The sequence below is a fragment of the Nanorana parkeri genome, unplaced genomic scaffold (genome assembly GCF_000935625.1).
Source record: "Nanorana parkeri isolate BGI_ZX_2015 unplaced genomic scaffold, ASM93562v1 scaffold369, whole genome shotgun sequence".
Lineage (NCBI taxonomy): Eukaryota > Metazoa > Chordata > Amphibia > Anura > Dicroglossidae > Nanorana > Nanorana parkeri.
In genome coordinates this window covers 1,058,958-1,086,620 of record NW_017306637.1, presented here as the reverse complement: position 1 = coordinate 1,086,620, position 27,663 = coordinate 1,058,958, and the positions used below count along the sequence as shown (strand labels likewise).

The window sequence follows — 27,663 nt, the reverse complement described above, 5'->3', positions numbered from 1 at the left end:
CCCTAATATTAAAGTAAAAAAAGAAATAATAAAAATAAATATATAATTTTAAAAATAATTTAAAACAATTTAAATAGGTGGGGGGAGAAAAAAAAAGTAATTTTTGGTTCCAGCCAGACAAATGTTTTTTATTTTCGGTGCCAGTCTTAAAAATGTATTTTGGTGCATCCCGACTGGAAAGAGCCACACATTGGAACCCAGTGCCCTAAGCCACATTCCAGGCTAGTCCTACAATCATCCAGTCTATGAAGATCCAGGTACAGCCTCCACAGCTATTGCTGAAGTTGGGCTGATCGGGATAGATGTACATAGAGACCAGCTTAAGCAAAGTGTATGGAAATGTTGATTTAAGAAAAAAAGGGAAAAAAATTCAACTAGTAAAAAGAGTTAAATATTTCACAGCAGAAAAAAAGGTATCCATCCTCATAAGATACCAGCTTAATGCTGGGACTGGGAAGGAATGCTGGGACTGGGAAGGGTTATGCCGGCTGGTCACTGTTTTTTCTCCTCCTGTAGGCATAAAAATAACTCAGCGGTCTCTAAATCCTCCCAATGAAGTTAGCTTAAACTTTTGTTTTTGAGTTTAGCTACTCTTTAGTAAATTGCAAATATAGCCAATGTGTCAATCAAGCAATTAGAAACTGCAGAAAATAATGTCTTCCTTATATTGTAAAGCGCTACGCAAACTGTTAGTGCTATATAAATCCTGTATAATAACAATACCTGACTTTTCAATGTAGTAAATCAGACCCCCGGAGTAAAAGGATGTACCTGTGTATTCCATTATGGGGTGTGATCAGCCCACAGCAGACACACCATATGTCTCGTCTCCCCCCCCCTTTGAGGTGCCATTGACACAGGTGCCCCTCCCGCCCCAGAACGCGTCCCGGGTTGATTTCTGCAATCCAGTGCGTTCCGGCTACGGATCGTGCAGGAATGCACTGGATATGGTGTGACTGGGCCCGCAAGGTTTATTAGTTCATATTTATGTACAAATATTTGTTCTTTGCTTTAATTTCAGAGTATATTGCGGCATTAACCCTTTCGCTCCCGGGCTCTGTGATCTGCTTTTAACCTCAGCTGGCCAGATCATTTCTGCAATTCTTAACTACAGCTTTCTGAGTTTGCAAAAGACCATACATTTTCTGAAAGCACAGGACCAGTAAAATAAAAAGATGGTGCTGCCAATTTTTTAGGTAGCACAATAGTTGAGCAGATGTTTATCAAATCAACATTTTCAATAAAAATACACTACAATTATTATCAGTGCACACAAAATAAACAATTTACAAAAATCTTACTAAATCTAAAAGATAAAACTGTATGAGTTAATAAATAACAAATATTTGTAAATTTTAAATGACTTTTTGTGAAAATGGTAAAAAAAGAAGGAACCCAAAACTATAAATAAGCAACTTATGCTAAAAATGTGGTGGTTGGCATCACACTTGTGTTCTAGTTGGATTCTTAGATAATTTGAAGGGGAAAAAATTAGAGTTAGCCATTTCAATCAATGGGATAATTAGATGTGAGAGGTCTCACCTTATTTAGGGCCCCCTTTCACCTACGTGTTGTGGTAACGCGCGAGCCCCTGCAACAACCATAAAAACATGAAACTTTCAGGATGGAAAGGCATGGGCATATTGAATCCAAGTGTGCCATTCATTTAATCCACCACAATAGAAAGTGTAAAGGGGACCATAAAGAACAGAAATCTGGTTGACTATCCAAGTCTGATAGTAACACAGGTTTGTATGTCATGGCTTGAACAAAGGAGATTTTGGAGGACCTCGAAAAAAGTTGCTGATGCAAGCTAGAAAATGTTACAAAACGGTTTCTGAAGTGTTTGGACTACACCAGTCTAGTGTATTGTCAGGCAGAGTATGTACAAATAGAGGTAATTCAACACCACTGTTACCATTCCCACAAGTAGCAGACCATCAAAGATAACAACAAAGAACAAGACCTAAAATACTTCAGAAAATCTCAATGAACCCCAGACTAACATCAAAGGAGCTAAAGACCTTCCTACACTAGGGAATGTCAGTGTTCACTAAAAAAAAACAACCCACTTAACAATGGTGCGCATGGCAGGGTTACATAGTTGTTAAGGTTGAATAAAAGACACAGGTCCATCCAGTTCAATCGATATGTGTGTGTATGTGTAGGATTCACTAAGAATTTCCATACCGCTGAATACTATGATCCCTGAGGAAGACATCTAGAGGTTTTTAAAAGAGTCTAACATCACCAGTCAATTTTAGATGGAAATCATATCCCCACTTAAACGCCTCTTCCCCAGAGTATAAAAGTGCAATTTCAGTAATCTTTCCTCATAGTTCTGGTTCTCCAGCCCCCTTATTACCATTGTTTATTTTGTTGCCCTTCTCTGCACTCTCTCAATTTCAAGGGTCGTAGGGATAAAGACCCTGCTATCCAAAAAGAACATGGCTGCTCATCTACAGTTTGATAAAGAACATATAGATAAGGCATAAGGCTACTGGAAAGTCAGAAGGCTGAATGTTTAGTGGAAGGTAAAAACTGCATAAGTTTTTCCATTCCAGCATAAGAACCTAATTTCATCTGTAAAACATGTTGGTGGCAGTATGGTGGTTTGGGCCTGCTTTGCTGTCTCTGGACCAAAAAAGGTAGCAATCACAGATAGAACTTTCAATTCTGATTTGTACCAGCAAATTCTGCAAGAAAATGCCAGGATATATGTCCATGAACTAATGTGCAGGACTAGTCAACAAGTACCAGATATGTTTAGTTGCAGCTATTGCTGCTCAAGGGGGCACACCAGTTACTAAAATGTTCACATACTTTGTCACAAACAAATATGTAGAGTAACTTCCTTTTCCTCAAATCATTTTTTTTTTTAAACAAGCATTATCTTTTGACCTCTTTGATTAATTGGGTTCTCATTATGTTTTTTAGAACTTTAAGACTTAGCATAAGTTTAGTATTAAGGACGTAGGACTGTGAGTATTTAACACAAAATCCTTTTTGCTAAGCACACGCTGAACTCTTACTGGGTTACAGGTACACAGTTTTCTGAATATGCATGCAACTTTTTCAGATAGGACTGATGCATGTGTAAAGTGTATGGTTGTTAAATGACCTAAAAGGTTATGTAAACCTTAACAATTAACTTCTCCTTCTTTGGTCCCTTTTGGTGGGTTATACATACCAATCATGGTATATACTGTACCACTGATGGTTATGTCATTTTGATCAGTGCAGAAAATCCCTGTTGATCCTGCCAGAAATCTGGTCAGTCACAATCTGGTTCTCATCAATTACAGTGTTCCCAGTTATGGCTAAGGACCACAGAACCCCTCCTATCTATGTTATGGAAAAGAGGAGAGGGGGAAGTGTATGCAGTCCTATAGTGACAACACTGCTTTTCCATAGATACAGTATGGTGAATGATGTCACCCTGGGACAGAAAGTGGGTGAAAAAAGGGGGGGAAAAAAACCTGAAAAACAAACTAATGCAGCCACCACATCTAAGGCCTGGTAAGCTACACTATATTCCTGTTTTTGGAGGTTTATATACACTTTAGGCCCCATTCACAACAAATCTGTTAGAATCCATTGTTCAACGGATGTCAACGGAAAGTAACCCCTAAAAATGTATGGGTGTGAATAGGACCAGTTAACACGGCTGCAATCTATTGCATTCCGTTGCAATGCGATGAAAAAAACAAATGCTCTACTTTTTCTTAGCACGATGTAACGTGTCAAAAACTAATTTCAATGCAAAGCAACACAACATAATGGAAGGTAAAAAAACATAGAAGTTTGTTCACTCAGGAGATGTTAATAAAAATGAAAAAAAAGGAACACAACAGAAGTCAACGGAGGTTGAAAATGTAAATCAACGGAGGCATTTAACCTCTACTGATATTAGCCTAGCATTTTAAAGTATGATCACTGCATACAATGTCTGAGTCCCCAAGACCAGAAACTTATTTATGGGATCAGAAGGAAGTCTCAAAGTGACGCAAGGTGTAGGGCGGAGTCAGTGATGTCATTCAGTTTGACTGCACACTCGTAGCTCTCAGAAAGATCAGGGAAGGAGGAGGAAATCAAGCGCATCAGCTAGTGCTAGCAAACAGCACTGGAAATTGTGAGTGCATTTTCAATAATTTCCATTCAATAAACGGAATGGTTTTACACTATGTAAAGTCTTCCTTTTCTCATTTTACAGCATTCCTGAACTATATAAAGATCCAGAGGCGCAGGAGAGAAGTATTTACACCATAAGCTGGAAAAAGCACTGACCTTTTTGATTTAAGGTTAACCTATTCCAGTGAGTTTACCCAGTGAAGCCATCATGCACATCTTTCACACTGATCTTTGCTTGCTATTGGTTACCACAGTTGGACGTTTGCACAATAAGACGAACTGTATTTAATTACCACAGACTGATATTGGCACAACTTTATAAATTGTGTTGGTTGCTATTGGTTACACAGAGGGATATTTGCTCAATTCTATTAATTACATTGGCCATTATAGGTTATTACAGAAGGATACTTGCACAATGTTATAGCTGGCACTAACTGCACTTTGATAGATCTGACTTTACATCTTAAAAAAAAGTTTTAATAAGACTCCACATAGGAGCTCTTGCTGATATTTAGAAATCACTATTTTGGTTGTTTATAGATTATATTTTCTGGTCAGGATATTAACAAGGTAGTCTTTGGACAATATTTAAATTAGAAGCGCTGTGTTTAAGCAGGTATGGAATTGATAGGAAATTCAAAACATAACAAAAACAATTTATTTTTAAATCAAAAGTGTACATCTTTGACAGTCAAACCTTGTTCAAGCCAAAATATCACAATGAATAATCAGCTTAAAAAAAAAAGGAAAGGAAAGCTGGGGTTTTTTAGGCATCAATTGACAACCTCCAAAACGGTGGGTTATAAAAATATATTTATTGGTATATAATTGTTAAAAGCGGAGTAATTTCATAAAACCAACCTAATTTGATAACTCCCTGGGAGCTCACTCCATCACTGTGCTATCCCTTATGTGTGAATAACATGATTTGAATCACAGTACAAGATATACAAAACATGATTGAGCAGCAAAGATAACATAATCGAATATCATATGATTTCAAAACATGATTGGAAAAATGAATTAATTAAATTTGAACACATGATCAAGGATTTAACAATAAAGGGTAGCTGAAAGTGGAAGAGCACAATTTGTCTTGTCGTTTCGCGCTTGATGACGCTTTTTCAAGAGGAGGAAGTTATTGATAAAAATCGATGTGTGTGCGTCCCTGCTGATCCTTATTCATCCAATGGTTTATTCTGACACAATATACCTCTCATCTTTTGCTGCCTAAAGTGTGGCTTATGGTCTCAATTTCTCTTCCCCTGGTCTGCTCTGAAGGGCATGGTTCAGGTTCTGCGTCTGGACGGGGCCGCAGGGACGCACACACATCGATTTTATCGATAACTTCCTCCTCTTGAAAAAGCGCCGTCAAGCGCGAAACGTCGAGACAAATTGTGCTCCTCCACTGTCAGCTACCCTTTATTGTTAAATCCTTGATCATGTGTTCAAATGTAATTAATTAATTTTTCCAATCATGTTTTGAAATCATATGATATTCGATTATGTTATCTTTGCTACTCAATCATGTTTTGTATATCTTGTACTGTGATTCAAATCATGTTATTCACACATAAGGGATAGCACAGTAATGGAGTGAGCTCCCAGGGAGTTATCAAATTAGGTTGGTTTTATGAAATTACTCCGCTTTTAACAATTATATACCAATAAATATATTTTTATAACCCACCGTTTTTGAAGTTGTCAATTGATGCCTAAAAACCCCCAGCTTTCCTTTCCTTTTTTTTTATACTTACCTCAGGGGTGTGGCACATACTGCCTAGGTCCAGGTCACACATTATCAATGAATAATCAGCTGATAGATACTGTAAATATATATATTACGAAAAGCAGTGATTTACCGAAAGAGTGGAACTTGGAGTATTGGTACCATATCCAGATGATGGCAATGATGCCAAGGACCATCTACGTCCATCAGCTCTGAAACAAATTATTGAAGATAAACATTTCATAGTTAAAAATATTTTTCAAATCTAGTTTTGATAGGCTGATAGGTTGCAAGAATGATCTGTTGTTACCTGTCAGTGCGTGGTCCATGACTGCAAGGGATTAAACAGCAAGAAAAAAAGAAACATTAGCATATCAAACAGGGATAATATCTGTAGAAGCATAAATTATTAGCCAACATTCAGAAATGATAGTTATGATCTAATAAAAGAATGACCCATAATCATGGAATACATTGGTTGACAATATCTTTAATTATTCTACCATACAAATCCAAATATAAATTAGTAAAGACCTATTAGAATTTGAGCAACATAAAAGGTCTGTTTGCAGTCCAACCCTTGAGAGATCTACTTTGTTATGCAACAGCATATTTTACTTTATTTCGATCTGTCCATGTTTAGAATGAAAAACCTGACTGTGAAAGATCCACAATGAGACCAGAGGCTGCTGATCAAATGTAAATCCATTCACAGCATTTGCGTCACTTATGCCTGACAGATCCACACTGAACCATGGCTTAATAAGTCACTTATACCAAACGTAAGAGACGCTACTTTGGCAAGAGGAACATAGAGTCACTGTTTACAGGTCCATCGTATCAAAAGGGTTACAAGAGCCTGCTTCACGCAGAAAAAAAAACATACACGCAAAAAGAGTCACGGGTTTAAAGTTGTATACATAATAGCCCATCAGCAAAACCACCATTTTTTGAGGCATTACTCAATTTGTGAACCATATGAAAAAGCATAGGAGCACTGCTATGCCTAACATGCAATGCTCCAACAGATACATAGTAACTCCCTGATATGATGAACATGTGATGCACCAGCAACATTCTGAAGTACCAGCAACAGACATATACTAAGACACTGCCCGACTTGTACTCTATGTTAAAGTGACACTAAACTCAGGAGCTAAATATTAATACATTCAAGTAACTTAACTAATAACAAAAATGTATCTTTATTTGTGTATCACTCGGCTGTAGATCCTCAAATCATCTCTGAATTGGTGCGGACACTATTTTTCTTATAGAGGCTGGCTACTTTTGCTCCCCATGGTCCCTGTGTGTGTTGTAAAGTAGCCACCGCTCCAAGCTCGCTAACTTGTATTGAGATTGTAGCCTATCACAGGAGCGACCTTGGAGTGGTGACTACTTTACAGCACACACAGGGACCATGGGGAACAAAAGTAGCCACCCTCCAGAAGGAAGGACAGTGTCATCAGCACCAATTCAGAGATGATTTGAGGATCTACAGCTCAGTCATACATAAATAAGCACCATTTTTCTTAATAGTTAAGGTACCTGAATGCAATTTTTAAGATTTAAACCCTAGGTTTAGCGCCACTTTAAAGATTACAAAACACTCGTTCTACCTTTGCAAGGGCACTCAGTCACAGCCCATAAGTCAACCATATCAAACTAAAACCCATTAGAATCTGCTTGGTCTGTGATAAACTGTGATAAACTGACTGAGTCACTTCTTAAAATGCAAACATAACAAGGGCCAGGAGCACCCGCTCCACCCTGGCGAGATAAACAGCTTTGCCCATAACAAACCTAAAGCGATCCACTGTTCAAAACAATGAACATAAAGGCTAGGTGCACACACACTCTAGTATGCAAACAATGAGCCACTGACAGAGAAAAACTGAATTGAATGTTTAGCTCAAAAGATAGGAAAAGTGGATTCTGAGGTAAAGCAGCTCAAAAAGAACAGCTTCTCCAAAGGAAGGAAGGTGTTTAACAGGGTTATTCAGCTGAACGGGAAAGTAAGCTGAATTGAAGTATTGTTCCAAAATCAGCTATGTTGTCCTAGATTGTTCACTTCTCCGGCCTTCTCCAAACTCTTCACCCTTTTGTGAATAACCCTGTAAGACCCATGTCACACTAAGATTGCTGAAGAGGGCAAAAACCACTCACCTGCTCCTACGGTGTTGTTCCCCCGTTGGCAAGGGCAGCATGGCATTACCCCTTCTTTGGCAAGAAATGCAGCAAAATCTCTCTCACCAGCAAGAGAGCAACAACTGGCTGTTACAGCCCACAGAAGTGTAACACAAAAAGAAAAAGGCAAGTGATTTGTTTCTAGTACGCAGCTTAAAAAAAAAAAAAAAGTATGCCACATAAAAACATTTGGCACTGCAGGTACCTGTTACCTACACATGGTGTAAATGAACAGAAATACAAAGGGCTTGAAGGAAACATGAAATTCACTGCAAATCCTGAGAAAAAAAAATACAAACACGGGACTAAAAGCAGGGATTAACCCACATAGTTTTGATAAATTGAAAGAAATTTAAAGGACTATAACTTTTCTTTAACACATATCTAAATAAAAAAAAAAATATCTAATACCTTGCAGCTTACCAGTCGTTAAATAAAGTGGCTGTATTAATTTCTTTTATAATCTTTGTCTTTATTTTCAGCAGGCAAATAGCACACTTCCCTTCCCTGGGTGGCTACGGTCGCTATGCACTGTTTTTATGGAGGGAGCCATAGTTGCTACACAGGGTGGAGTTCAAAGATATCTACCTTTATTAATCTCCATCACATGGGGGTGGTTAGGTTAGTAGTTTACAAAAGGAAGAGAAGATAATTTTTGTTTATGGGTTTAGAGATCTTTAATGGAGAACTCCAGGGAAAAAAGATGTATTGACCTTGCGGTTGGACTATCCCCACACTGCAAGGGTTAAAGTGCTCGTTTTAGTCTAGGTGCTAAAATAAGTTATACTCACCTGAACCTCGCAGATGGCTGGCTGTTACAGCGCTCCCTCTAGGCTGACTCCTCCTCTGCTCTAGTGATGGGATGTCCCTCGGCGTCCCCACGTCCAAAACAAAGTGGGAAGAATTTATCAAAACTAGAGCCGACAATAGTAATCAGCTTCTCTCTTCAGTTTGTTCAGTAAAGCTTTGGAAATGAAAGATAGAAGCTGATTGATTGCCATGTGCGATTGCTCCAGATTTTGTCTGCTCCAGCTTTGCTAAAATTCCCTTCAGTGTATAGGACGTGATTCACTCACAGGACACCTTAGACTACTGGAGCAGAGGGGGAGAGAGGCTGGAATTACCTATCTAAGAACAAGCTGGCCCTGAAGATAGGGTGAGTATAACTTTATTTTTGCATCTAGAAGACAACGAGCAATCAAACCTTACAGTGCAGGCATATCCCCACTGCAAAAGGTTAAGAAAATGCCCAGAACAAAACATTTATTTATTGCCGCTTACAAGTCTTTAGATGTGGTGGCTGCATTCATTTTTTTCAGGCCTTTTTTTTCCTGGTGATCCTGCCAAAACACACTTTCCTCCTAGGGTGATAATGCTCACTTACTGTACTGGATCTGTGGAGGAGCAGTGTTGTCACCCTAGGACAAGACTACGGAATACCACTCTTCCCTTGGATCCTAGGCCCAGAATGTACATGGACAGGATGCATTATTTTTGAACTAATTAAACAAAGCAGGAACAGGCCACAGACAGGAACCAGTCAATGTTAAAGAGGAACTGGAGCCTGGAAGCTTTGCTTAAAAAGAATACGGAGGGCAGAGGGCAAAGGACTAGTCACCAGTATTACCCGTGCTCAGAGCCTACAGCAAACAGGACATTTGGAGTTAGAATTGGTGTCGCTACTATGATGCTCATTGTCCTGAGACTAGCAGTCAGAGACAGCCGTGTCTTAGATTCACACTCCAGATATACAGCTGTGAGGCTGTAAGCACAGTAGTGCCTAGACACTTTCATATATCAGGAAGTGCACTGCTAATTTTCAGTGCTTAGGCACTATTGACATTGCGGGGTAGATTTACTAAAGGAATGGAGCATGGTTACTTTGCAAAGTGAACTTTCACTTTCCAAGGAAATTTTCTTCCAGCTTATTACATGTGGGGAGGCTGTGCTGACTTCCAACAGCCAATCACGCGCAAGCAAAAATCCTTTTTTATTTAATTTTTTTATTTGTGTGTAATTAAGTATTCTCTGCAAAGTGAACTTCCGCATCCACTAAGCTAACTGGAAATTCACTTTGCATAGTGAAAATTCAAGAAAATGCTCGGTTTCTTTAGTAAATAAGGGTCTTAGGCTCCATTCACACCTAAGTGACACCTATTACCCTTTTTTTAGCGTTTTAGCATGAGTATATTTAGTCGCACATTTTTGTGAGCAGCTTTTGGCACATGTTAATGTGTAAAATGTGCAAGAAAAAAAAAAATTTGCAATGCGCTTTTTCAAGCATTTTCTATTGAGACTATGGAACAAAACATGCTGAAATCTGCCCCAAAGTACCTCATGTACTAATTCGAGCGACAGGCGTATTTCTGCTTGCGACAAAACTCACAGGTGTGAACGGGGGCCATAAAAATGTATGGGATTCCTTGGGTGGAGCGTTTTGACGCGCTGAATCAGCTGCGACAATATGCCAAGGTGTGAATGGAGCATTACAGATGTTCTCTGTAAAGGTCCCAATACACTGCACGATTCTCGTATGAGAATCGCGGGCAATCCCGCGATTGTACGATAATCGTGCAGTGCATGGAAGGCGTGCGACCGTTTCTACTGTACGGTCGCACGTCGTCGAACAAGCAGGCTGGAAAACCCGCCGAGAATCGTACGAGTTAGTGGCCTGCTTGTTCGACAACTGCCGAACGGGCCGGTGTTTGCACACGCGCACACTTCCCGTTTGCAGTCATCGGAAGCCCGCCCCTCATTGTAGTCATCGCAAGCCCGCCCCTCAGGTGGGCGGGCTTGCGACGATTGCAAGTACGATCTGCCTGTCCAAGATGGGCAGATCGTACGTTTTTTTAAGTACTTTACAACCCTCGCAAGACAAAAGTCTTGCGAGGGTTGTAAAGTGTATGGCCACCTTCACACAGCAAATCTTCAGATACCACGGTGTTTAGTGCTGCTCAAGTTGCAGTTAAGCCCTATCCATCATTGGTGTCAAACATCATAGCCTCTTCCACTGACAGGGTGGGCTTATGATTGACAAGGGCAGAAATTGAAGGTAGGGCCTAGGTCCAAGGGTGCCATTTGCAAGGTCAGGTTGACATTAAGGGAGAGATTCATTTAAATAGTATTGCTGGGCTATTGTGGATTGTAAAATATAAAGTTGATAGGGAGGATTTATTGTGCTATAATACTAAAATGTGGTAAATGTCTGTGGCAGGCAAATTCTAATTAAAAAGAAACATGGTTTAGTGTCTGAAATATTGTTTAGTTGCACTGACTTCAGCAAATAAAAAAGCACTGAAATCCTCTATCGTTTTAAAAAATCTTGATAAACGGGTCTGCCACACTCACCTACGTGCAAAAGGGAAGTTGACCGAAGTACTAGTAGAGAAGTTTCTTGGGCTGTCCAGAGGGCTGCTCCCTGCTATCAAAAGAACATGTAAATGAGCAAACATATCCGTACATGGCAGCAAGAAGTAAATATCGAAATGTGCAAGTTTAAAACACATGGATAATATGGGACATTTAATGGCTTTAACACATACATCTTGATACAATAAAAAAAAATATATATATATATACAAACTTTAAAAATATATTTACAGCGATATTAAACCCAATTTTTTTTTACATTTTCTGCAGCGGAGGTCTATATCTTGCTGCCCCCTCTGTCCGTTGTCGGGCGTCTCCTTGCCCTAGCAAAGTCTTAAGGAAGCATCCATTCCTCAAGCAGGAGACAATCCATTCACATGCCTGTGCATACACACAGGCAACCCCTAAAGCGATGCACGCCCGGCCCCTGATTCCCTAATGTAAAGGAATGACAGACTCCTAAGGCTGAGTCTAGGAGGAGGGGCAAGGCGATTTGTGCAATGGAATATGTAGTGCAAAAGAGGGTCTTCATGTAATGCGCTCAGTGTGCGCTTTTCAGCCAGAAGTTCGGATAAGAGCTGCTGAGTGATCCGGGCCAGCAGCAATGCAAGCATCAATGTGTTCTTTCTCACATAATAAAAGGAAATGCTTTATTTAGTACTACTCTACATGTGTATTTCTAGTTCAATCTGAGTTTATTAGAAATTTTCGAATACAAGACAGAATACAAATAAAAACTGAGAACACGAAGAGAAAAAGGTAACAGAGACACATCCCTAGAGGGACTCGGTATACAATGCATCAGCACAGGCAACATCATTCTTAAACGAAGACAAAAACATGACTTGTTAATACAAACATCCCAATCTTTAGCGTTGGTTATGGTTAGCACTCAGGCCAAGTCACTGTACAAGCCAGGTCTCACGAACCCCACATCCTAAAAGTCTCAAGGAGGGGACTAACAAATTATTCAAAGCAGAGTCCCCTTATCAGAGCGACTACTCGCATTGGGGAGTAGGCTCTGAGTATCACATACGATAGGGACAGAGACAAAATAAACAAAAAACAGACAGCCAGGGTAGATCTCCCTGAAGCAAGAGAGTCACCAGAAAAAAAAGAAGAAGAGGAGGAGACCAGAGAAACAAAAAGAAAAACATACCAAAGGACGGACGGAGTCCCACCCTCCGCCAGGAGGCCCAACAGAACCAATTAACCGGTAGCTCAGGAAGAGATAGCCTCCAGGAAGCGAAAGGTGATCCAAGCATAAACTAATTTATCTCCACCATCACGCTCCTCCGCCAAAAGGCCCTCTAGGTCTGCTATATGGTGCATCTCCACAGCCCATTCTGCAAGGCAGGGGCCACCGATGTACGCCAATGGTGCGGGATAACCGCCCTGGCAGCTGTGAGAAAGTGCCTCAAGAGGCCTCTCTCCACTGACATGAGCGACCCAAGAATCATTGACAGCAACAATATCTTGGGGTCGTTCGCAATTGCAGAACCAGTCACTCTGAAGTACATCCCCAACACCCCCTGCCAAAACCCCTGGATTAGGGGGCAACTCCACCAGATATGTCATGTGGCCCAGGGAGTCATTACGACACCAACAGGCATCTGACACCTCAGGGTAGAATTGGTGAAGAACCACTGGACATCTGTACCATCTAGTCAGTATCTTCAGGTTCTTTTCATGGGCCCTACTGGCAATTGAGAGAGAATGAGTGAGCACAAATGATTTCTCCCAGTCGGCCTCATCAATAGTAACACCCAACTCACGCTCCCATGCGGAGGTGTAGGCCAGTAAAGTTGGAGAGGCCATGGAAGAAAGGATGGAGTATAGAAGGGAAACAGAGTGGGACGTGAGCTTGAAATTCAGAAGGAGTGTATCAAAGGCCGTGGGGTCTCCATTGAAGCAGCCTGGCCCGGAGAAAGAGGAAAAGAGGAAACACAAGAGCGAAATTGCCCTTCTGCCAACTAATTCCTGGGATCTATATCGATGCGAGCATCCGTTGCCAAGGACTGTTCCTGCAACGCGAGACCAGGTGGCGATGGAAGTCTCTGGTCCATCTGCCAAATGAGGATCCAGACATCGCCGGAGGGAAAGCCGGGTTGTTGAAAAGACCCACATAAGAAGAGATAAAGTGATGGCCAACATAACAATCCCACAATTTCAAGGTGTGTGTAGTCAAAAAGGGAAGAGAGGAGTGTACTAGTCTGGACCCAGGGGGTATCCAGGGCAACGCCAGCAGGTCAACAGCTGCAATCGTCTCCTCCAAGCAAACCCATTGTTTATCATTGGCTCGGTGGAACCAATCCACTATTCCTAGCGCCCCCACCCCCACCGGAATGGAGGGAAAAAAAAAAAAAAGTGTCTGATGAACTCGCTCCCCCTCTGCATTTTGATACGGCCAGCATCCTATAACAGAGCCTGGGACGGAAAGAACCCCTATGAACTTTGTGAAGACTCTCTGAACTTGTTTCAAATAGAGAGAGGAAAGAACAATGGGCAGTGTCTGGAATAGATAAGGAAATACATCCATTTTAAGCACATTAATCCGACCCAGCCAGATGGTTTTGTGGTTGTAGGAGGAGAGATCTCGAGTTACAGCTTCAAGTAGAGGGCGAAAATTCAGGGAGTGTAAACTAGCCAGATCAGTGGGTACTTGTATTCCCAAGTATTTCAAGGAGGTGGGACAAAAGTAGTTACAAAGCAGTTGACTAAAGGCCACCTCCCCCAGGGACACAGTGAGGATCTCAGATTTAAAAAGGTTAACCCGAAAGTTGCTCAGGGAACCAAAACGTGTGAATTCTTGTAAGATAGTGGGTAATATGCGGGCGAGTGACGTAGAGCAATAAATCGTCGGTGAACAACGCAAGCTTGGATCTGTGAGTAAAGATAGTAGTCACCAGCACTCACTTGTAATGCGCAAAAAGGATAGCACTTTTATTGATATGTCACATGCATCAAGAACACTCTGTCACGATGTCGCCCTGATGAAGGGACCTTGTGCGGCCCTGAAACGTTGGCTTCTTGACGCATGTGACATTTCAATAAAAGTGTTATCCTTTTTGCACATTACTATCGAGTGCTGGTGACTACTATCTTTACTTGGATTGTTACACGGCACCATCCGTGTTGTCTTTTAGAGCACCAACGTATATTTCGTTTGGTTCAAGAGCTGTATGGTGTGCAGGTGATTCCTGCGCCTCACGATCCGAAGAGGTCGCATCCAAACCCGGAAGATTGTAATGGAAAGCATAGAAATCTGCAAAGGTTTGTTCGATCTCTGATGGAGAACTCGCCAGAGTACCAGACGGGGACTGGATATGCGGGACATACATATGATTGGATCTAGGATGTAAGGTCCGAGCCAGAGCCATCCCACATTTATCACGAGATTCGTTGGCTCTGGATGCTAGTCTGTCTGTATACTTCTATTGTCTGTATACTTCGACACAGATAAGTCAAGAAGCCCTAGAAGCTTCAATCTGGCATCAGAGATGAGTAACAAAAGTTCCGGAGAAGGTGAGTGTTTATGCCGAGTTTCCAGAACAGAGAGGGATTGAATAGTCTCCTGAACATTTCGTAATCCTTTCCTTTTCAGCCTGGAACCCTGCTGGATTAAGAGCCCCCTCAGAACCGCCTTCAGTGTCTCCCACTGAAGAGGGAGGGGGTGGGATGCGAAGCGTGAACCTCAAGAAACTGAGTAATCCCCCCCACGATTCCAGAGGAACACCGCTGGCCGGCGAGTAGGGACTCTTTTAAATGCCAAGTCCACTCCTGAGGGGGTGCCTGAGGAACCTGCAGGGACAACGTTATGGCAGCATGGTCCGACCAGATCATGGGGCAAATATTGCAGGAGGGGACCCAATCCAGCAGGAAATGGGAAACAAAAAAGTAGTTGAGCGAGAGTGGGCCTATCTGTGACGCTGGGGCAGGACATCGAGTGGTTGGGAGCCATCTCCAGAGAATGGTAAGTCAAGCCAGTCAGCAACTGAGATCGCCTCAGCTTCTAGGAATCCAAAGAAGTCAGTGAGCTGTATTGGAAAACGCAGATGAAAAAAGTTTGGAACCTTTACAAACTGGAATGTACCGCATGCATCGAGGGGTCCAGAGTGTCAGGGGAGGGAGCCGGCACATCCAAGGACGTGGAGGGCGCCGGAGAGATCAGCGTCTTCTGACCTGCGGTTTTTTTTTAAAAGTTCACTGTAGGAAGCCCCGGACCAGTAGAGCTCATGGCTGCACGTCCTCACTGTTCCATGGTCAACAACGCCCCCCCTTATAGGTGTATTTTATTATAGTGAAAGCTGAAATCCAGGTATAAGTTTATATATGCATACTTACATTGATCCAGCTTGGCAGAATGTAAGTACGCATATGCCATACCTGATCAGCCCATGGAAACCCTGTAAAACACTGCAGTAGCTCCGGCTGACCGCAATCTTCTGGGTGCTGGTACTGCGCTGTGCTAAATGGCTTCATCTCTGCTTTGAGAACACAATGGGGGGAATTTATCAAAACTGAATCAGACAGAATCTGGAGCAGTTGCCAATGGCAACCAATCAGCATCTCTCTTCAGTTTGCTTAGGTAAGATTTGAAAATGAGACAGAGAAGCTGATTGGTTGCAGTGCAAATCTGCTCCAGATTTTGTCTGCCCCAGTTTTGATAAATTCCCTCCAATGGGTCGCTCACTCAGCACAGCAGCCATTCACAGAATGTCTAGAATTGTTACCAATGAATACAAGGCATTCTCCGATTGGGCAGTGATGTCATCATCTGACCTGCGTCCAGAGAATGCCTTGTATTCATTAATAAAAATATTAGGTGTTCTGTGAACACAGCCAGCACTGTAGTTGTTCCGGCTACTACAGTGCTTTCTTTACAGGATCCCCAGCAGCCAATGAGATACTATGCATATGCATACTTACACTGGGAAAAGCTGGACCACTGTAAGCATGCATAATAATTTATACCTGGCTTTAAGCTAGACTTCAATATTACTTCAAACTGTATCTCTCATTAAACTCAGCTCACAGACATGCAACCTATGACGAAAAGGACTGTTTTTGCAAAACTGCTTTTACAGATAACCACTGTGAAAACAAAAGCAATAAGCAATGACCAGCTATAAGTGTAAGCAAGTGCAAAATTCACTGAATGCTCCAGAAGCCAGAAATACACCTGTAAATGCTCCCATGGTTGGGTTACCATACAGTTACAAGACCCTTCTTTTGGACGAAAAACAGGAAAAAGCAAGTGTAGATGTACAGTACAGCCCTGTGCAAAAGTTTTAGGCAGGTGTGGAAAAAAATGCTGTAAAGTAAGAGTGCTTTCAGAAATAAAGTGTTAACAGTTTATTTTTATCAATTAACAAAATGGAAAGTAAATGAACAGAAGAGGAATCCAAATCAAATCATAATTTGGTGTGACCACCCTTTGCCTTAAAAACAGCATAAATTCTTCTAGGTATGCCTGCACACGGTTTTTGAAGGAACTCAGCAGGTAGGTTGTTCCAAACATCTTGGAGAACTAACCACAGATCTTCTGTGGATGTAGGCTGCCTCAAATCCTTCTCTCCATGTAATCCCAGAAAGACTGTTGAGATCAGGGCTCTGTGGGGGCTAAACAATTCCAGGACTCCTTGTTCTTCTTTCTCAGCATTGAGGACACCATTGATCCAGACCAAATCTTCAACTCCATTGGCAGAAATGCAGCCCCAGACTTGCAAGGAACTTCCACCATGTTTCACTGTTGCCTGCAGACACTCATTATTGTACGGCTCTTCAGTCCTTCGCTGAACAAATTGACTCCTGCTACAGCTAAATATTTCACATTTTGACTCATCAGTCCAGAGAACCTGCTGCCATTTTTCTGAACCACAGTTCGTAAGTTTTCTTGCATAGTTGAGTCGCTTAGCCTTGTTTTTAAGTCGTTGGTATGGCTTTTTGGCAGCAATTCTTCCATGTAGACCACTTCTAGCCAGACCTCTTCAGACAGTAGATGGGTGTACCTGGGTCCCACAAGTTCGGTGCTGATGGCACTGCTGGACACCTTTCCGATGTCAAAGGTAAGTAAGCATGATGGGTCTTTCATCTGCTGCATTAAGTTTCCTTGGCCGACCACTGCGTCTACGGTCCTCAACATTGCCGTTTCTTTGTGCTTCTTCAAAAGAGCTTGAAAAGCACATCTTGCAATCCCAGTCTGCTTTAAAATCTTTGCCTGGGAGAGATCTTGCTGATGCAGTATGACTACCTTCTGTCTTGTTGCTGTGCTCAGTCTTGCCATGGTGTATGACCTGTGACATGAAACTGTCTTCCACAACCTCACCTTAGTAGCAGAGTTTGACTGTTCCCCACCCAGTTTTAAGCCTCCTACACAGCTGTTTCTGTTAATGACTGTGTTTCAACCTACCTATGGAATTGATGATCATTAGCACCTGCTTGGCATAATTGGTAAATCATACACCTGACTCCAATCCTACAAAATCCCTGACTTTGTGCAAGTGGAAAGCTGCCCATACACCTTACAACCATGGTTGTAAGGGGATTAAAATTTTGCACGACCTGCCCATCTTGGACAGGCAGATCGTACTTGAGATCATAGCAAGACCTCCCCGCTGAGGGGAGGGCTTGCAGATGATTGCAATGGTGAGCGGGCAGTGTGCGCTTGCGCACCTCGGCCCGTGCGGCTTTCATCTTGCGTTCACGCTACCAACCCGACGAAAATCTTTTTGATTTAGATGTTTCTCCTGTTCACTCACTTTGCATTTTGTAATTTGATTAAAACAATAAAAATCCCTGCAACACTAGAGTTAACAAGCCCTTAATCCTTGCAACGTGGGGGGAGGTTTTTTTTGTTTTGTGTCTGGAGCTGGGTTTTAAACACAGCCTAAGGGCCCATTCACACCATATGCACTAACTTTTTTAAGCATACCGCAGTGAGATGTGGTACAACCACGGTATGCCCATAGAACTTAATAAAATGTCACTTGTGACATTTCAATAAAATAAAAAAATGCAGTGTGATGCAGCTCGACTGAGTTTGTCCCAGGTATGATTAGTGAACTCACTAGGGTTGAGTGAAAGAACAGCCTGCTCATTCACAAAAGATCAGCTATTTCTTACCAATTTACCATTGATATTATTTCTATAATGATCAGTGACATCACTGACTATGTAGCCTAGTCATCACAATGCAGACTATCCATTTGCTAAAGATAAACAGCATTACTGACACTGCAGACTATCCATTGAAATCAGTAACAATGCACCCTATCCATTCCCTAGAGATCAGCGACTTCACTGACAATGAAGACTATGCATTCACAAGAGACCAGACGTTGAATACTGAATGTGAATATGCCATTGATGATTTAGTTACTACATTTCTATGTGCCACAATGTTTTTGAATATGTTGTGGTTTTATTTGTTACTATGTTTACATGGCTATATACTATTTTATGCATTATGCTGCAATACAGCATGACACAAGGTTTGTGTGTTTTCTATTATTTCTTATTCAATGGTTTTATTGAAGAAAGTTTGATTAAAAGAGAAAGTCTATTGTAGGAATATGCACAAGTAATATATACACAAGTATCCAGCATAGACAGTCAGAAAAGATTCCACAGGATCCATATATAGTAACATAAACAATATGCAATAATGTAAATATAGCATGGCATGCCATGAATTGCATTTCAGAAGCGATCAGGGGAAAGCAAAGTGTTGTTGTGGTACCATTGAGCCTTCTGGCAGGCAAAATGTTGGATACTATATCGCCAGGACTGCGCATTTACTAATATATCTCTCGAACATAATACCATCAATGATGCTTACCCACTTAATAGAGACCAGTGACATCAGCAACAAGACAGTCTATGAATTAATTAGCCGTCTATTACATCAGCAACAGTGAAGCCTATGCATTTACCACGAACCTTTAAAGCGGACCTTTACCCATATCTTTAAAATAACAATAACAAAGACACCTTTAGAAATGTTTAGTAATGACAATCTACAAACACATACTTCTAGATTATTGCAGGCTGCGTATTCTTTGCATACCTTATTTCTCTTTTCTTCCGCAGTCTTCTGACAGTGGCCATGTTAACTAAGGGTAGGTTACTAGATCTCCCTTTACTTCCTGGAACTCCGGCACATGTGACTAGAGCATGTGACCATGCATATCATCTCACGGGAGGAAAATGCCTTTCCCTAAGATTAAAGAAGAGATTTCCCAGCAATGCTCTGCTGATGAAACCTTCCCAGGATGCAACACTTTGGCCCATACATCATTTGTGCCAGAACTGGACCAGGAAGTAGATGAACTCCATTTGTAAGTAAATTAAAAACATGTTTGTTTAACCAATGAATGTAAACATGATTTTAAATTGGCATGCAAAGCTGCATGCTGCTGTGATTTCTAGTGAAAGGGGGTAAAGGTCCACTTTAACTTTACTGACAGTGTAGCCTATCCATTCACTAGAGACCATTTATGTCACTCACAATGTAGTCTATACATTCTCTTAAGACTAGCACTAACAATGAAGTCTATATATTCACTAGAGACCATTGACATCACTAACAATTAAGGCTTCATTCATACTGGTAGATTCAAACCTGTGCTTATATATGTTTAGAGCACATTTCTAAGCAAATATGAATGCATGTTGTTGATTTTCAATGGTATCATTCAGACTATTTAGTTTAGCTGCCTTTCAAGAAAATAGGATTCTGTGGATCCGGGAACCAATAAAAAACTATAAACGCATGTAAGGGTGCATAAACAGGGCTTTAAGCAGGAACAGCTAAACAAAGGAAAATGTTATCTTGAAAGTCTAAAGGTTTGTTACACTTCCCAGATCATTTCTGTATTTAAAAAGACTAAATGCCGATAGCATCCGTGTGTCTGAGGCTAGACTATACATTCAGAGAGACTAAGTCATCACTGACAATGCAGCCTATCAGTTTACTGGAGAATGTAGAACAGATGTGTGTATGATTTACACATACACTTACCTGTAGGTACAGAGAGCGGAGAAAGCGGGCGTGACAATGTTGGTGACGGGGACCCCACCACCAAGCTCTTTCTATTGTTGCTTCTGCAACTGCAAACAAAACACAAAATAAAGAATATTTAATAATAGTCATTTCAACAATTGTGATGCATCAAAAGAAAAAAAACACATGACCTAAACTTTCCAAAAATAACCAAATTAAGATATGAAAGTGCAAGTTACCTCAAAAATTTAAATTCAGTTTATGTGTTGGGTTATTCACATACTGTTTAGTAAAAGTAGCCTGTAATGTTTTAATTTTCTATGTACCGGGTAACTGCTAAACACCTGGTGATCCTCTCAGTTCCTCTTGGTCAATGCTTGGAAGCAGATCCACGCTGTGGTGGTCAGTTTGCCTCCCTGGGATTACGGCTAGAAGTTGCAGGACACACACAGTGTGCCTGGTAGCTTCCCAAGTCAGTTTGCTGAGGACATGCACCCTCCATGTTTGAGTGGCCATTGATGCCTATAGGTTGGAGAGTGGTATCCTGTTCGTGTCAGCACACAGAGGCAGGGCAGGGTTAGGGGGGGCACGCCCCCACACAACTCTTACATCTTTAGTGGCAGAGGCTCTTGGCCAAAAGCTGCCGAATATCGTTTCTAATCTCCGCCCTCAGTGGTTGGCACTATTGTTAGTGGTTGGTACTTTTCCTAAACATCATATGCAGCCAAACAAGTACACAGCCTACCTACAGTATATACTGAATAAACAGATGCTGGTTTAACACAGCACCGCCATATAAAAGTAATACAGTTATATATGGCTGCTTCCTGTGTTCTTGCCATTATAAATCAGATTTTCTCAATTTTCTTCTTAAGCCCCTTATTGTATGTATGTAACTTGGCAACATGCTCATCAAGAGAGAAAACCAAGGAAAAAGTAGGGTTTCCGGAGAATTGACAATAAATATAAGTTAAAATTCGAATTTTAACTTATATTTATTGTCAATTCTTATTATTTATTGTTGGTACAAAATAAATATGATATTAATTTTAGTCAATCATATAGGCTTTGTCAATTACATATCTCCGGAAACCCTACTCTTTCCTTGGTTTTCTCACTATGTGCATCCTAGGGGGAGAGGTGTAGATAGGGTGCCCATAGAGAGGCGGCCCACTGGTAATTTGAACATGCTCATCAACCAAAACCTACTAAAAACTACAATCCCAGTACGTCTTGAACTGAAATTTGGCGCTTGTGACACACCAAAACCCCTACAAATGGTCTAAAAGGGTTATGGAGGGTCATGGATTCTAATTTGTAATGTAATGCATACTAGGATTATTCTTTTTGTAGGTTTAAGTTGACACTATTGCATAAACCAGATTTACAGAGCTTGGAGTTCCCTTAAACTCAGAAATTACGTAAGCCAGCATGTTCTGACACCCAGGGTAAGCTAAGACTTGTAGTTCTATCCACACAGTCCTGCACATCAGCACCCCAGACTAAATTCTCTCCATAGTGTCATCCAGACATTTCATGCCCCTCCTTACAAGATTGGAAGGCTCTGTTGTGCACCTGCATCACTGGGAATGCTCTTGCTGCAGCACCCTCCATCTTGTCAGCTTTAAAGTAACACTAAACTCAGGAGTTAAGCTACATATTTGTTACATATAGTCAGGTTGAAAAAAAATACACATGTCCAACGAGTTCAACCTAAAGAGATATGAAAAGAAAAAAAAAAGCCTAAACAGAATGCGATGCCCACAATTACCCATTGTTAATAGTTCAGGTACTTGAATGCATTTTTAAGATTTTTTCTGCTTTTCACTCACAGCTGTAGATCCTCACATCATCTCTGAATTGGTGCTGACACTGTCCTTCCTTCTGGAGGGTGACTTCTTTTGTTCTCCATGGCTCAGCAAGATTGGAGTGGTGGCTACTTTACAACACACCCAGGGACACACCAAGGGACCATAGGGAACAAAAGTAGTCACCCTCCAGAAGGAAGGACCATGTCAGCACCAATTCAGAGATGATTTGAGGATCTACAGCTGATTAATACACAAATAAGACACATTTTTGTTAATAATTTACTTGAATGTATTTTTAAGATTTAACTCCTGAGCTTAGTGCCACTTTAATTGGTACAGGAACAAAGTAAAAAGCGGTAAAGCGCCACAGACTGTCACTTCTCAATGAGAAATCTTCTTAGGCATACTGCAGGATGCTGCCCCAAAGAAAGCCGGGAAAGCTGTGGATCTATGAAGTAAGCACAAAGGGGGCGCCTTTCCTGGTGCAGGTCAATTTTATTTCAGTAAACATGGGATAAAAGCAAGGACATACTCACAAACATGTGATGCAAAATAAGCTGACAGGCAGTGAACATCCACTGGACGATTCCTGTACGCCCCCTTCGTCAGAACGTAGTTAACGTCATCAGCATACAGGAATGGTCCAGTGGATGTTCACTGCCTGTCAGCTTATTTTGCATCACATGTTTGTGAGTATGTCCTTGCTTTTATCCCATGTTTACTGAAATAAAATTGACCTGCACCAGGAAAGGCGCCCCCTTTGTGCTTACTTAATTGGTACAGGGTTGTTGTAAGTCTGCCCATCATTTGCCCATCATTTGCACACACTTCATTCCAGAGTGGGCAGCTGTGCCTTAGAGCAAGGGAAGTCTTGCCCACACTTCCATGTGATGTTATTGTCACAAGGCCAAACACAGGAGGCAGGGATAGGGTTTCCCCTCTCCTGTACTTGCACCAGTCAGATACCGGTAGCGGGTGCTGGAACCAGCATCCAACGCTGGGATAGGGGGGGGGGTTCACGGAACCCTGGGATTTGCTTCAAAATTCAGGACAGTCTCAGGGAAAGCAGGATATTTGGGAGGTTTGCTTACAAGGCTATTTAGTAGAGCTGCAGCTAACGATTATTTTCAAAATCGATTAGTTAGCCGATTATTAAGTTCGATTAATTGGATAAAAAAATTAAATACATTTTAAAAAATGTCTATAGTGATGGGACTACTAGTTTGTATTGAGATTGTAGTCCATCACAGGCGCAAACTTGGAGCGGTGGAAGTAAAAAAAGACAAAAACAAGTGTGGTGTGCAATATAGTGAAATGGAAAGTGTAAAATTATACAGCAATAAATGCAGAATGGCACCGGCTATAGAGGACTACAAAGCCCTGCAAAAGTACATTATACAGCACAATGCAGAATACCGCCAGCTATAGAGGAATACAACAAATGCCAGAAATAGTACATTATAGCTGGCGGTATTCTTCATTGCTCTGTATATTGTACTTTTGCTGGTTTTGTAGTCCATTATAGCTGGTGGTGTTCGGCATTGCGCCACTGTATAATGTATTATTGCTGGGATTTGTTGTACTCCTCTATAGCTGGTGGTATTCTGCATTGCGCTGTATAATGTATTATTGCTGGGATTTGTAGTCCTCTATACAGCGCAAAGCAGAATACCACCAGCTATAGAGGAATACAACAAATCCCAGCAATACATTATACATATAGTGTATAATGTATTGCTGGGATTTGTATTCCTCTATAGCTGATGGTGTGTGGAGCCATGAACAGGGCCAACTAATCGGAAGCCAATTAATCGTTGATTGAAAATGTTGACAACTTTTTCAATAATCGATTTAGTCGATTAGTTGTTGCAGACCTACTATTTAGATCACAACCTTATTAGCCAACATAAGGTATATACACATGACATGTGCCAGTCTTGCTGGTAGTTTATAGCATGCAGATCTACTTTAGCCCTTTCACTGCTGGACCAGATTTCGTAGGGTTTTTTTTTTTCTCCACATACAGAAGGAAACGTGTATTTCAGACTTGAAAACCTACTAAAGACTCTTGACATCTTATATTTACTGAATGCAGAGGACCTACAGAATTAAAAGATAGAGGTATGGTTTCTTTATTTCTCCATGATTCTTTATCAAATGTTTATTACAACCAAATTTAAGAAAAAGAAGATACCAAATTTTCATCAAATAGGCGACACCATATGAATAAATATGTCCAACTTCAAAACTGTGTGCATCTCATAAATTATGAAAAGACAAGCATTGTATGAATGCGATATCTTTAAATAACCTTTACAGCTCAACAATTTCGCATTAAACTAAAAAGATGGCCCTATAGTTAATAAATTTCCCTCTGTCATGTCTGGGGATATCCAATATGTGTAGCATAAATGGCTTTTATGTGTAGCATGTGTATGTAAAGATGTTGAGTATATTATTAGTATATTTTGGGGTGTTTTTTTTTTTTTAAATAATGATATTATATGTTTTTAAAATACATTTTCCTTTTTTTTTTTAAATAAACTGTCAAAAGGGGTCAGACATGTGACCGTAATCCCAGCTGGTGACATGCTCTTTAAAAAGACAGCAGGCCCCCGATAGCCCCTGTGCCAGCTAACACAGATCTGGTACAGAGAGTTCCCAGTTTTGGTGATTCTGAGCCTGTGAAATGCTCAGAGACTCTGGGATTCCTTCAGAGCAGATGGTTGAGATTGTTCTCATGGCTCTCCATCTGAATTGCCCTGTATCAGTACCAGGCTTTTCTTTTTTGTGTGTTAAATTGCACAATTTAGGCTTGAAAATTGCTTAAGGCCTCCCCAAAAATGTTCTGAAAGCAGAGACTGGAGAATAATATGATGGTAGTTGCAATTTAGTTTTGTATTAAAATACCAGACATGCCAAGCCTCAAAATTGCATGTGCCACAGAAACGACCTTTTAAAAGCCTATACAGTTCATCGGTTCAGAGTTAACCATGAATAATGGCCCTAGAAATATTGCTCTCACTGCACTGTGATACCTAACGTGTGTCATAATCGTCGTTTTCATGCATAGGCACACCCGACATGTGCTTATGTTCGTATGTGAGTGCACGTGGTGGCTATGATAGTGCATTGAAGGTGACAGATTATATTAAACCCCTAATGTTACATTTTCCCTCCAATGAAGCTAATCAAGCACAAATTGAGCTCTATTAGCTATTTCCCCAGCTCTGAAACCAGAAGTGGCAAAATTCTTGGCGCCTCTGGGTTCATTCACTAGAGGGGAATCGGCAAACAGATGTTTACTGATCTCTATCTGCTCTCCCTGCCAACACACGCCATGGCCGTCCCCGGCACCCAGGAGGGGCAGCAGAGACCGGGAGCTAAAATCTAAAACAAACTAGCACTGCTAATTATCCAGGAGATGCTGTAACTGTGCTAAAGTCAGAAAGTTCACTCAAATTAATCTTAATCCGAGTTCTATATAATCTATTGCATCCATACTCCAAACAGGTCTTCACAAGTGGTATGGGTGGGATTAGATGTTCAGGAAAGAGGGAGGGGGGTCACCTAAATGGGATTTTTTTAAAAAGCTGTAGGGATTCACCGATACCAGTATTTCGGTATCGAGTACTGAAATTTTTTTCCCGGTACTCACCGATACCAAATACCTATACCGTAAGTCCCATTAAGGAAGCCAGCTGGTGTGTAATGATTCGCCACCTGGCTTCCTGATTAGCCTGGAAGCCGGGCGGCGTGAAAAGACTCACCACCTGGCTTCCTGATTAGCAAGGAAGCTGTCCCCATGCTTCTCGTCACTAGGTGACAAGAAAGCATGGACCTGGTTTTCTGGCCATACCAGGCCATATCAGGCTAGGCATCGGAGCATTTGGGCGAGTACTCGCCCAAATACTTGGCATCAGCACCGATACTAGTATCGGTATTGGTGCATCCCTAATAAGCTGATTGGTGCTCAACTTTAAAGCCCAGTTCAAGCTTAGGCCAGAAAAAGTAATGGATCCCTCGGAGGGGGTCTCCCCCATTCCCACCACCAGAGGAGGTAGAAGGCAAGCAGGACCTGATTTGGGCTTTAAGCTATGTTAGCTATCCACACATGCAGCAAAAAAACTTCACAGCTCAGATTATAAGAAAATGTTTTAAAAGAGAACTATGGGGCAAGTGTTTTTACCCATAGTTCTCTTAAGGGTCACGGGGAGGACATATACTAGCGTCCTCCCGTGACCCAACGCTATGTATATCGCGAGCTACAGCTCGCAGTATACTGAGACAATGCTGTCGAGATCCAAACAGCTGCGTAAATGATAGCTGGCTCTGCCTATCTAAAGGCAGAGCCAGCTGTGCCCACCCCCTCCCCCGTCCGTTCCTCCAGTTAGCGCTGGGAGGGGGGGAATCCTTGCAGGGAGCCCTGACTGACAGACAGTCACAGCTCTCTGCAGGGAGATGATCGAGAAGTGAGCGAGTGACGGTATGTGTTCGCTTACTTCCTGATCTATTGAGCCAACGTGTGACAGCTTCATTGTCACACGTCGGCTCGAACTATGAGGATGAGTGATTTTCACTCACTTCATAGTTCTCCTTTAAGTAATAAACTTTCACCCCTGATTCCTAGAGCTAAATAAAAGTGACACTAAACTCAGGAGTTAAATCTTAAAGATGCATTCAAGTACCTTAACTAATAACAAAAGTGTATCTTATTTGTGTATCACCTGGCTGTAGATCCTCAAATCATCTCAGAATTGGTGCTGACACTGTCCTTCCTTCTGGAGGGTGACTACTTTTGTTCCCCATGGTCCTTGTGCATGTTGTAAAGTAGCTACAGTTCACTCCGGTGATGGGCTATATTATCAATACAAATTAGTAGTCCATCACAGGAGCGAGCTTGAAGCGGCAGCTACTTTACAACACGCACAGGGACCATGGGGAACAAAAGTAGTCACCCTCCAGAAGGAAGGACAATGTCAGCATGAATTCAGAGTTAGTTTGGCGGTCTGCAGCGCGCGATGAAATGCAAATAAGCTAAAAAAAAAATGTATAGGGTACTTGAATGCAATTTTAAGTTTTAACTGCTGGGTGTCAATTAAAATAAATTAAGCCAAGGTTACAAAAATGAAAACCTTTAAATATAGTAATTTAGGAATCTTGCATAAACACATAATGCTTAATAGTCCTAATATTTAAAAAAAAAAAAAAGACTTCCTGTTTCTACAAAACATTCTTGCAACATTCAAAACAAGATGAAAAACACTGGTTTCATTGAGCTAAGTGAGCTCTTTTAAAGAAGTGGAGGATTATTTACTTGAAAAAGGTACAGTCTGGGTAACAGCCTGTCATTATAATTAAAAAACAATCATGTGGATTCCAACTGACCTTTTTAAGTAAATCCACATCTTCATGTGCCTTCTTAAAAG

The 27,663-nt window shown here is 41.2% G+C and overlaps 1 protein-coding gene across 1 annotated transcript in view; it reads right to left on the bottom strand.

Moving 5' to 3' along the window:
• Positions 1–27,663, bottom strand: part of MAST3 (microtubule associated serine/threonine kinase 3) — a 114,788-nt gene that overhangs the window by 77,496 nt on the left and 9,629 nt on the right. The window contains exons 2-5 of the mRNA XM_018558944.1: positions 20,442–20,530; positions 11,399–11,468; positions 6,174–6,194; positions 5,997–6,075 (exon numbers count right to left, since the gene is read on the bottom strand). Coding sequence (XP_018414446.1) covers positions 5,997–6,075; positions 6,174–6,194; positions 11,399–11,468; positions 20,442–20,530 — 259 coding nt within the window. The remainder of the gene's footprint in view (positions 1–5,996; positions 6,076–6,173; positions 6,195–11,398; positions 11,469–20,441; positions 20,531–27,663) is intronic.